Genomic DNA, 12,093 nt, shown 5'->3' with positions numbered 1-12,093 from the left:
TGTGACCATACATCATTAGCACCATGTGTCTGCTGCTCATTACTGTTGCTAATAGTGACTTGTACTTCGTGGCTCAAGAAGAAACATATGCTTTGAAGGCACACAGGCAGGCACAAGCAGAGTGACCTTATTAAATGAACCTTGGCACAAAAATCAATCCAGCACTGCAGTGCCATATGCAGCTGAAAGAACACAGTGCAAGACCAGGCACGTTTCTGCGGCCAGGTAAGCCACAGAAGAAAAACTGCAGCTGGAGAACAGAAAAAGACTTGGCACCTCGATCTGGGCCTGAGGATGCAAATGAACTCTTTCAGAAACATTCAGTAGTTTGGGTTTGGTTTGTTTTTTACCATCTTTGAGGACAGAAAACCAGCTGGTGGCAGTTTAATACCAACATACCTTAAGTGCACCTAGTGACACTGCCATGAATACCAGATGAGCTCACTAGGCTCATGCTATCTCAATGAATAGCAAATGAACCCATAACAATAGCACACTTCAAATAAAGTATTAGCCTATAAAAATTTACTACCAAGAGAGAAGAGAGATGCTCTCCATGGTCCTACCATGGGGAATGTTCATGGCATTACATTGATACCTGCAGTGCAGAAGGAGCAGCTACACGGGTGAATTCTGCTCTCCTCACATCAACATCTAAACTTCTGAGGATGTTAACAGAACCAGGGCTTTCTAAAGACACAGAGGTCTCCTGCCACTCTTGGAAGCCCCCACCAGGCCCAGTGACGTTTCTCACATACCTGTTTCACCCAGGGCACTATATTCTTCCTCAGTCTCAGCTCACGGCACTGGACTTCAGTCAGCCTCAGGCATTTCCCAATCTGCTTGTCAGAGAACCCCATCTGTTTGGCTCTCCTCAGTGTCTCCTCTGGAATTGTTTTGCTGGGATTAAATAAGAAAAACACCTCTGCATGAGGCTTTACAGGAATAACTAGAAGATACATGAGAGCTTTTGTCTCTACACTGCATAGAGTGGCTATAGGAACGTGCATGCGAAGGCAAGAAAAGGAAGAAGACTCAACATAAAATATCATTTTTGCCCTTCATGCCCCACACAAACACCTCTGTGGTAAAGTCTGCAGGCAGTCTGCAAGCAGTAGGAAGTAAAACATTTACTTTCCCTGCATTTTCAAGGCAGGAATCAGTGACTCATGATGAGATCCATCAGGCTAGTACAAGTTGACTATATCCACGTGTTAGTTTAACACCACCTGGCTTTTAGTGGGGGCAGAGGAAGCCACAGAGGCTGCTTCTGAGAGAGAAGTTCCTCAAAATTTCCACTATGTCCGGCAGAGCTAATCCCTGAAGGCTCTGACGATTGCCACACTGGCTGGCCCAATTACAAAAGTTAGCAATGCCTCTGCGAAGACACAAGAACGAAAAACCACATGCAACTCCTCTTTCTTCCTCCCCTCTGAGGAGGGGTGAGGGGGCCGCCAGACCCCTTCCCGGCACAGCTGCTGGGGCCATGCCACCAGGACTGAGGCCAGGAGGGGCCAGGGCCAGGAGTGGCCACGTGGCCACTGCCAGGAGCGACTGCATGGCCGGGACCGCGCAGCCAGGGCAGCCCACGCGGTGCCAGCGGGGACCATGTCACCAGCAGTGGTGAGCAGCTCCTCAATGTGGAGCTCAGACAGGATCAACCTTTCAGAGCTGCAGAACTCTCTAAAAACTTTGCAATTAATGAAATTTGAGAACAAACAAACCTGCAGACACCAACTGTCTCCTGAGTCAGAGAAAAGAAAAAGATAAGGATACATGAGGAGAACAACAAGGCGACAATAAGGTCGGTGCAAAGGAGGCAGACAGAGGAGGAGGTGCTCTGGGTGTTGGAGCTGAGATTCTTCTGAAAGCTGTGGTCTTTGTGTCACTTACAGCTCTCTTACCAGATGGAACAAACATGTCTCTATTTTAAAGATCTTATTGTCCTCACGTACCAGTCCTACTGTTCACAAATTCTAAAAGATAAAAAAGAGTGATGATCTGCTTGTGAAACAGCTACAAGACAAACATGAACCCATTTTTGAAGGCTCCCTTCTCCTTGGCAGTGAGGTCAAATATCTAACAACCATTTCTTACTGTAGGCTTTCCTTAGTGCTGTATCTTGAAGGTGTTGGAGCACCAGGAAAGGCATTTGCCACGTAATGACTAATCCAAAACCACTTTTTTGAGGGGAGAAGTTGTCATTGTATGCAAAAGATAAAGAGTGTCTAGGAAAGACTGAGGACTGTAATGTAACAAACTGGTTTTCCGTGTAATTCATAAAGTGCATGGGCAGATGCAGAAGTTCATGCACAGCCTGTGAGAAAAGATACTCATGCTAGAGCGTGTGGGTGCTGAAAAGCTGCAATCTAGTGAGAAACTTGAACAGAAAGAGAAGACTCTTGCTTCCAAACTAGAACAGCTCATCCTTAAAAAACTACACCCCATTAACTGAAGACCCACGAAAAAAAACCAATTGTGGGAAGACTGCTTGGCCTGTGGGAGGGACTCACGGTGTAGCAGGTTGGGTGGGACTCATAAAAATTACAACCACATTTAAGAAGTTCACAGAGAGAACTGTCTCCTGTGGGAAAAACCCCATGACATAACACAAGAGACTCCTCTCCCTAATCAAACTGAAGAATTCTTTTTTTTTTCAAGTGACAAACTGACTAAAAACCGCATGTTTTGTCTCCTTGCACTGTCAGTGAGAAAGAAAGGATTGGGGGTTGGAGATGGGCAGAAAGGTGTTCTAAATGTTTATTTTGGTTCTCATTATCCTCCTTTAATTCTTTTAATAATTTTTTCTTTACAGCTTTTATGTTTTTAGCCTGTTTTGCCCTTAGATTGTTTTCTCCTAATCCTGATCTCACCACATAAGCCTCTTAGCTTTTCTTTCCCCCTCCTCTGCTCAACTATAGCAGAGGAGAATAAGTGGATGGCTTTTCATGGGTGCCTGGCTTTCAGCCAGTGTCAAATCCCAACACCACAACAATTCTACAGTCATTTACCATTTCAGCCTCCACACAGGACCTACAGTGATTCCTTTTTTGGATTCAGTATCCCTACAACTTCATGCCCAAACCTTAACTTAAATAGCTCCCTTACATTCATCCTGTCAGTCTAAATTTTAAACCTAGGCCTCACCAGACTGGGCTGGACCAATTCTTATGTATGTGCTTCCACCTGCTGCCTCTCATTGCAGCTGCCCACTCCACCCAAAGGCATGAAATTCTTGAAGCTCTGGGATGAGCCATCCAGAGACATAACTGTGCCCTGACCCTGTGACCACCGTGCTGAGCTAGGAGACAGGTCTACAGCTTGTCCCAACCAAGTTTTCTTTCTGTTGTTGAAGATGTTTTGCCTACCTTCTGAAATGGCTAGTCTTTGGAAAAAGCATCTCACTCCAGAGACAGCTAGCAGAAATGACCTTTAGAGGCTCACACACTAGGTAGGTTTTTTCTTGTTACAGTCTCTATATAGCCTTTTCCATATCTTAGTGTTGCTTTTTGCATTAGGAAAATGGAGAGGGGGCATCAACCAGGTAAAGCAGGGGTACCTTTTTGATTTCATATTTACAACCAGGTCTCTCAATACTTCCACACATTCTTGTTCTCCTGGTTTTGCTTTTCAGAAGTCCTAGTTTTTGCTGTTTATTTCAAACACATTGTTTCCCCCCTGCCATTTCTGAAGATCAACATTTACCTGTTTTACTCTTCATTTTTTTCATCTTCTCCATTCCCTCTTCATTTACACTACTCTTTTCTACTCTTCATCCCACTTTGTTTTGACTCCACCCTTACAGTTTCTGTCTCCCTCTCTTTCTAAGCTACCTTTTCTAAGCTTAGCTTTTGCAAAAACATAAAAAAGCCTGTATTTTTATCAGCACTACTTCTTTACATCTTCATTGCCAAGAGCATTCTTGCCTGCCCAATAAATCAATATTTTATGAACAAGCAAGTTCTGAATAAGGAAAAAGGAATGATTAACAAACAAGCAACTTTCCTAAATCAGAGTTTGAATTACATCCTTTACTCGTTAGTATTTTAAACTAAATACTATTATTTTATTTGAGTGGGAGAATATTGGTAAGACCATTTCACTGGAACATGTCAGGAAGCTAAAGCATGAGAAAGAGTCATTGGACTGGATTTTCCACTCTGGCTTAGGCATGGAGCAGCTCTGCTGCCCTCAGTAAAGTTAGGCTAGTGTGAAATAGATGAGAGTCACACAAGTGTCAAACCAGCTGTTCTGAGACCAGCACTGGGAAACAGCAACTCGGGTTCAGATCCCTGGATAGATAGGATTTGTCCATTTTCCCAATGCCACCTCCCTCCTTGCCCTGAAGTATGCAAAGAGAGCACTCCACCTTCCTGCAACCAGCACAGGAGAAAGGGAAAACTGGTGAAAATTTGCGGAAAGAAGCACTCACAGTAATTCCTCTCCTCTACACAGTGTCCCAGCTTGGCCCCACAAAGAGCTTGCTCTGCCCTCAGGGGACTCCAGGCAAGAGCACCATCTCCACCCTGGATCTTCTCTACAACCACCACATCACCCTCCTTACTCCAGCAAAGCCTCCTCTTCCTTAGTGTCAGAAGGAAAATTGTGGCTGCCACATCCCTGGAAGTGTTCAAGGCCAGGATAGAATTGGCTCAGAGTAACCTGGGCAGGTGGGAACTGTCCCTGCCCATGGGATGAGCTTCAAGATCTCTTTCAACCCAAACCATTCTATGATTCAGTGAAAAAAGCCTTGCCTAATCCAGAAGGCTGACCTTCCCAGGTTTTGGATTTCCCAAAGTAAGATCCACTTTGTGGCACCGCACTGTATTCAAACTCACGGTTTCCACGCTCCAATACCTCCACCAGAAACTTCTCCACTTCTCCTCAGCCCATTCTGCTTTCTGATCTCAGCTCAGAGGCAGGACTTCCTGCACAAATCATGAACACCAGAACTGAAGGCAGAGATGTGTGTTTTACAGAAGCAAACACAGCAAACTCCACCAATTCTCTGTCAAAACTGATGCTAGCAGTCACTGGCTATTAAGGACTCAGCCTCCTTAGAGTAAGTGAGTACACCTGATGACCCCAAGAAAATGAGCCTCTTTCAGAGCCGTTTACTCCTTTGCCCTCCCTCCCTTCTGCCTCAGGAACACACATAGCTGGCTGTCATTTGATTACTGTCAGAGACAGCAAATTGCCTTCATTTGCAGCTTGTTTTCATTCCATTTCTTGTATCTCATTATAACAATATCATTCACTGTCACCCTCCCTCCCAGCTGGGAGGGTAGAACAAAAGCAGTGATTATTTTGCACCATGATTCATTTGCCTTGGGCTAGCAGCTTAAATTAGGTTAGGCCACTTACTAATCCATGCAAAAAGGTAACTAGCTTTTTACAGGAAAACCAGCATGCAAAAGAAAAATGACAATTTCCTAGAGGGGAAATGGAACCATGCATTTTTTCCATGCACTTTTTCCTCTGCTACTCCTAAATCATGATAGAAGAAACCAGCAGAATTGGTCCATCTTGTTTAATGGGAACTGAATTAGAGAATTGCAAATCCTCAGCACTGGTATGGAAATCAGGCTGCCTCTCTACACGTGCTGGACACACATTTTCATAACTGAATAATTTCCATTTACTAATCATGGTAATTTTTAGCATTTATGTCTCAACTTTCATGGAAATAATAGAAAGAAACATGCAAGCAGTATGGTAGGGTGATGCTTATCTTACAGATACCAAAACAGACATGCAGAGGGGCTAAGGGCTGACAATTTTTAAGGGGTAATTCCCACTGCCTTTGCTCAGAGACAGCCCTTTAGACAAGCTAGAGACACTAAAGCCATCAAGAGCAGAATCAGGCTGATCTCTTTGAATATTTGACAGCAAATAACCCTTCAAGCTCACCAGAAATCCAGCACTAAAAGAAAAGACAAAAATTCTCAGTCCTGGATACACCAAATCACATGACCCAGTCTTACATTACTGCCTCCCACTTTCCCCTGGAGCATCACTTACTTTTCCTACACAGAACAAAAAGTCTTACAAAGATTGAACCCCCTCACTGTCTTAGAATCAATTCTGAAACAAGGGAAGATTAAGTGACCGTGATTTCAGACTTCTATAATGCTCCTCTTCCTAACATTTGCCTTTGCAAAATGAAAGTCAGGAGTTTTAGAGCTTCAGATCCAGACAATTACTCTTTTGCACACTGCCATGATTATTAAATGGTTGTTCAGCGCCTCAAAAAACTGTAATCCTCTGCTCATTTTGCAGTTCATAAACAAAACAAGCCTTTCCCCAAGCCTGCTTGTGACTGTTTCAGCTTTCAGTGTTGATTTGTGGTTGCTTTTAATTTAAAATCCCACCCTGTCATCTTTGGAACTCCATCCACTCACTTCTTCGATAATGAAGGATAAGAGAAAATGGAATAAATTCTGCTTAATGAGGAAATTTTCACCTGGCACAGAGAACCTGGAGAAATCTATTAACTGACTGGAGGAACACTGACAGCATTGAAATTATCAGGAGACCCTGCTCACTTCAGCAGAGCCCTCTCTTCCACTTGACCAGCTTTCACCTGACCCACCAATAAAGATGCCAGCAGAAGAAACACTCTTTTTGTCTCCCAAATCAGCCTCTGATTCTTTTTAGGTATGTTGTCAAGTTTATGCCCATCCACATATTACTTAGGCACATATAAATGGGTCTTGATCAAAAGGATCAGGAATATTTTGTGAGCTGAGAGCATTTGGGACACAGATACTGCATGCTGGGTCCCAGTTAGCATGAGCCCTGTAAACTCACAGGCTCCTCCCTGCCTCATCTCAGAAGCTATAGATGGGGCTTGGATATGCATAGAGAAGCTGCAAACATGAGCACATTCTGGTCTTGAACTCAGCTCCTCCTAAATTTGAAGTGATTTAAGCCTGGACTAAACTTTAAGCCCAGTTTGGCTATGGCAAGCAAAGTGGACCAAAAGTAAGAAATGCTGAAAGCAAAATGCATTGTGCCCAGTCCTGAGAGAGCTCCTCCTTTCTCAGTAGTCATAGGCCTGCAGGGTTTCAAAAACCTGCTGAATTTCAGGCTGAATTATGTACAAAAGCATATTCTTTCTCATTTCTTCACTGCCCTGCTCTGCTTCAAGGTTCCTAGTGGTTTCCTTGAGTACTTCTGATGGTTTACAAAATTTTCAACATGCTACAATTAAAACAATGAGATCACAGTATAAATTCTCTCCCTGCTCCTCTTCTCAAGGAGACACTGTTACCAGCTTTCCCCTCCTACAAAACTCATGAGATGACTGACACAAAGCTGTCAAAGGAGCGTTTAAGGAAGCAGGAGCTGTAAACCAACAAATCTCACTCACAGAACAATTGTCACTCCAGCTCCCTGCACCTTTAACATTCTGGTCCCTGGGCTAATAAATCTCATTGTGGGCATCCTGATTTAAGTAACATGAACTTCACACTGTGCCCTGAGACCCGAATGACTCAACCACAAGATTAAGTGAGCTAAAGCAGCAGCTCACACCAAAACACAGCCAAGAAATGGGTTGTAGATGTTTCCTGAAAGCCTATTTCCTATCCCTGGTACAAGAGAGCTCTGAGGTCTCTGCTGGGATGCCATGGTACAGGCTGCCCTGCTCCTAACGTTGTACATACTGGTTACAAAGGCTCCCCAATGTTTTTGTAAGGCAATGCCTGTATAGCCTCTGCACCAAGGAAAAGATACATATTGCATTTTCACAAATGTTCAGATGCTTTAGAAGAAAATACAGCTGTAAAATTATTACCAGTGGCTCTACAAGACAAATAGAAAGCATCTTATGTTAGATCCAAACAAAGCACAAACAACAGTGCTGAATAGCTACTTGTACTTTATTCTCCTCATGCACCGCATTCTGAACTTGTTCCCAAGCCTTTCTTGCCCTACAGTTCACAAAGAAGACAAAAGTAACCTTTCCAGTTAGCTAGAGAGGAGCACTACGAATATGTCAGTGACAATTCCTCAAACTGCAGAAATCAGCACAGCCTCATTTCCTATCACTGGACCTGGTCTGCTTGATGTCCACACAAGTCCTGTGTGCCACGCTCCGACCTGTCCCAAAAGCACACAGGTCAGCAGAAACTGCTGCTGAGAAAAGTGGAGGTGCAGCAGGCCCTGTCAAAGAGCACAGGTTCTTGATGGCCTGAGTTTCCCTCCCTGCAGTGCTTCCCAGCTCACCTGCTGGTGCCAGGTTTTCATTCCAGCACCTTTATTTCTCTGCCTGCTCCACCACAGTCATGCTTCCAACAAATAGCTTTCAAAGCACATCTTGCAGGTACCCAGGGACACAGGTTCCCAAAAGGCCTTTGCAATAAACTTCTCCCATGGGTAACTGAGCAGAGCACCCAGCTACAAATGCTGGGCTCAGGTAGGTTTTTGCTTTCCCCTTTATTAACCTATGTCTTTTTGGGTTAGTGATAGTCAGGCCTGCCACTTACTCCTGTCAAGCACACAACAGGCCAAGAGGTGTTTTCTCACAGCACCCCCAGAGCAAAGACATATTTTCCTTCAAAGCAAAGCTCCAAAGCATAAAATTACCAATATATGATTAGTACCATCATTTCCCCTTGTTAGCAGGCTGGCTAGTTCAGCATCTGCCAAAACGATGATTTGCTCTTTCCATTAAGGTTAATTTGAAGAGTTGAGATTTCAGGTGACAGAGTTCAAGCCACTGCACTGCCAGACTGTCTTTGGGACTTTGGGGAAGCTCACCTGCGGCAGAGCCCTCTTTCAGCCCCCCCCCAAACTGTTCTGCTAGCTCAGCCTTGGGGACTTCAGAGGAGCAGTGCCACAGAAACCAGGAGAGAGAGGCTCGTTTTCCTGGTGTTTATTCTCTGGTGGTATGCAGGAAAAGAGACCGAACAATGGCGGGAAGGTTTTTTATCTAGGTCTGGGTCTAGGGGGGCTGGAGCTATCTGGCACTCAGCCAATGGGGTCTAGCTAAGGTTAAGGGTCATTCGGACATTCCTATCTGTGGGGCCCAGCTGCAGGGCACCCACTGAACTGCAACACTCACCATCTCTGTGCTTTGCTCTTCACAATGGTGGTTTTTTATGCTCCTCTTTCCTCAACTGAATTCTACTTTACAGCCTTTAATCAATATTGAAATGTTCCTCTTTGGCCAATATACTCACACTTCTGTGTACTGCAAGATGGCTTTCCTGGGTTTAACTTGGATTTTCTCCAGCAGTGAACCTGACCCCACTACCTCTACTTTTCCCTCATCCCTGTGAGCTCTCAAGTAATACCAAATACAATCAATTGCACGTTCCATTGCTACAGAGATACCTAAGTGACTTAGGAACACAAGTCCTCTTGATTTGCAACAAGGCTTTTGTCCCCATGTCACTTGGGCCTAAGTGATGATTTTGCCATAGCTGCCTACCTCTTTACCTCTATTTAATCATGTCTGTTGTACATTGTCCTTACATACAGCCACTGTTTTCAGGGATCCCAAAATCAGGAACAAAAAAATAATCATGACTGCATGCAAACAAATCTTCGCTATAAACAAAGAATAGATGTAAATTCCAAAAGAGGCATAGTCAAGTATATCTTATTTCTAAGCCTGGGTTTGTTATTCTAAGCCTGTTATTTCTAAGCCTGGGTTTCAGCGGTCCTTCTGGGGATGCTTGGTTATCACTGGACCCTGCTTCAAATCTGACTTGCTTAGGACTGGGTCCATAACCCTGGCCTAAAATGACATCTCACTCCTTGCTGCCTCAGACAGCTGAGCATGGTCTGTCCAAACTTCCACCTCCTTCATGAGCTGTCAGCGTGATGAAAAGCCAGTGGGGTCTCTCCAGGCCCTTCTTTCCATTTTCACTCATAGGACTGGCAAGGTCAAATCTAGGGAAATAATTCCCAGATAATAGCACATCCTATTGCATGGACAGCATGGGATGGTGCTTGCTCTTTCCATGTGAGCGTGTACAAGTGGTTTTATTTGTTCATGTGCACAGTGGGAAAGGTTGAAGTTAAAATTACACTCCAGATATGAAGGTAATTGGTCAGACAACAACAAAACCCCCTCAAATGTAAGTTTCCAAAATAAAAAATAATGTAAGGTCACAGGAGAAACAGCAGAGGCACATGTTTGACATGTCTGTGATATTACTTGTTATTCTCACAAGTATGCTCAAAATGGCTTTCTTTTCCCAATTCAACTCAGGCCATTTGCTTTCCTGCAGCTACATCACATATCTGAAACTACTACTTCTCCATCCTAGAGGACCCAGAGGCAGAAATGGAACACTGCTGCAGCATGACTAAGCTATACAGTCCCACCCAGCACCAGATCCAATCTTCTTTAGAAAATGTTCAATAGGACAAAGGTAAATGGGGCAGAGGGTGCTCTTCCCAGCCCCTACAAATGGCTGTCTTTGCCTCTACACCCCAGAGAATGCACAAGAGCCTTTCACACATGTAAGCAGATCCATTACACAGATCCGTGAGATTTTCTGCTCACCTCTGAATCCCTGCACGTGGCAAGCATGCAAGGGAGCACGTGGGGTGTGAGAGCTGCTTCCTGAACTGCTCTCAGAGGCCTCCACCTGCCTCTGATCCCCCTTCCCCATCTGTCTGTCACATCCACTCGTTCTAGCTCCAATTTCCTCTTGGCAGAGACCATCTCCTTGTTACCGTCTCTACAACAGCTCTGCAGGGGTCAAATCAAGACTTTTGTTACTCCAACTGCATCCAAAACCTCACTGCAAAGAACCCCCAAACCAACACAGAGATAGAAAGGAAGGGGTGGATTCATCCAGAGAGCCTGTAACCAGCAGCAATCCCCAGGAGCAGGGCAATTACTTCGGGTTCTGGTAACTGTACTCTAAGAGAAAGATTTAAAGCAGTGATGGCATCACCCCTCATTCTTTTCAATTGGAAATTATCCTGTAGCACAGGCAGAATTCATGCCAGGCATGCTGGGGACTGGAAACAGCTGGCTGCAGGAAGAGCACATGTGTGCCAAGTCTCATCTGCATCACTCAATTAGCTTTCCCTTGGCTGTTTCCTGATGTGGCTCACTGGACTAGACTCTTAGATCAAGTCCCAAGCGTTTTTCCCTGGCTCTTTGCCTCTGTGCCTTCAACATAATGCAGCTGGACTGTCCATCCCCTCCCTCCAGTGCTGGCTGGGAGGTAACACAGGTTTCTTACAAAAGTGTGAGCAGTTATAATGGAGTGAAAATCTGCACTGATAGTGGAGTGAAAATCTGCACTGGGAAGTGAATGAGGGTAAGATAATTTATATGTTCAGCCTGAAAAAGAGAAGGCTTCAGGGTGATCTAACTGTGGCCTTCCAATACCTGAAGGGAGCCAACAAGAAAGATGGAGACAGACTGTTTTAAAGAGCACGGAGTGACAGCGATGCCAAATTGATTTTTGCCTTTTTTCTTTTATATGTTTTTCTATATTCTTCCCACATTTATTTGTAGCTCTGTAGCCTATCATAGTATTTGTAGCTACCGTTTTACCTACTCTATTAGAGAAAGACAAAATAAATTCCCCAGCAGCTCTAAGCTGGGTCCAAGGTTAGATTCTCTGCAAAGCCATGGTTGAAACTACCTCTGAGACACATATTCATAAACAAAGTTTAGTTCCTATCTAAAAGAGGGGGAATCCAAAGAGAGTTGAACCAGGGGGGAACAATCTGACTACTCTTGTCTCTAACTGGGGATTCTTGTGAGATATGCTAATTTTCAAAACCTATAAAAATGTATACACATTATGCTGTGTGTGCATCTTTGGTGTTTTCCACCTGGTGAATTGTGCACCTAAGGATCCTTACAAAAGGTAACCCCTTCTATCACCTAACTGTGTCTGGTTCATGATTTTAGGACCAGTGAAAAGGCATCAACAGGATGAGGGGGAACAGGTTCACACTGACAGAGAGAAGATTTAGATTGGCTCTTACAAAAAAATTCTTCCCTGTGAGGGTGGGGAGGCCCTGGCACAGGTTGGCCAGAGAAGCTGTGGCTGCCCCTGGATCCCTGGAAGTGTCCAATACCAGGCTGCACAGGGCTTGGAGCAACCTGGTGTA

General features: G+C 44.4%; 1 protein-coding gene across 1 annotated transcript in view; it reads right to left on the bottom strand.

Moving 5' to 3' along the window:
- Window positions 1-12,093, bottom strand: part of CPS1 (carbamoyl-phosphate synthase 1) — a 101,492-nt gene that overhangs the window by 35,498 nt on the left and 53,901 nt on the right. Inside the window, exon 23 of the mRNA XM_068196475.1 lies at window positions 759-900. Coding sequence (XP_068052576.1) covers window positions 759-900 — 142 coding nt within the window. The remainder of the gene's footprint in view (window positions 1-758; window positions 901-12,093) is intronic.

The sequence above is a fragment of the Anomalospiza imberbis genome, chromosome 7 (assembly GCF_031753505.1).
Source record: "Anomalospiza imberbis isolate Cuckoo-Finch-1a 21T00152 chromosome 7, ASM3175350v1, whole genome shotgun sequence".
Lineage (NCBI taxonomy): Eukaryota > Metazoa > Chordata > Aves > Passeriformes > Viduidae > Anomalospiza > Anomalospiza imberbis.
This window is presented reverse-complemented; position numbering and strand designations above follow the sequence as displayed.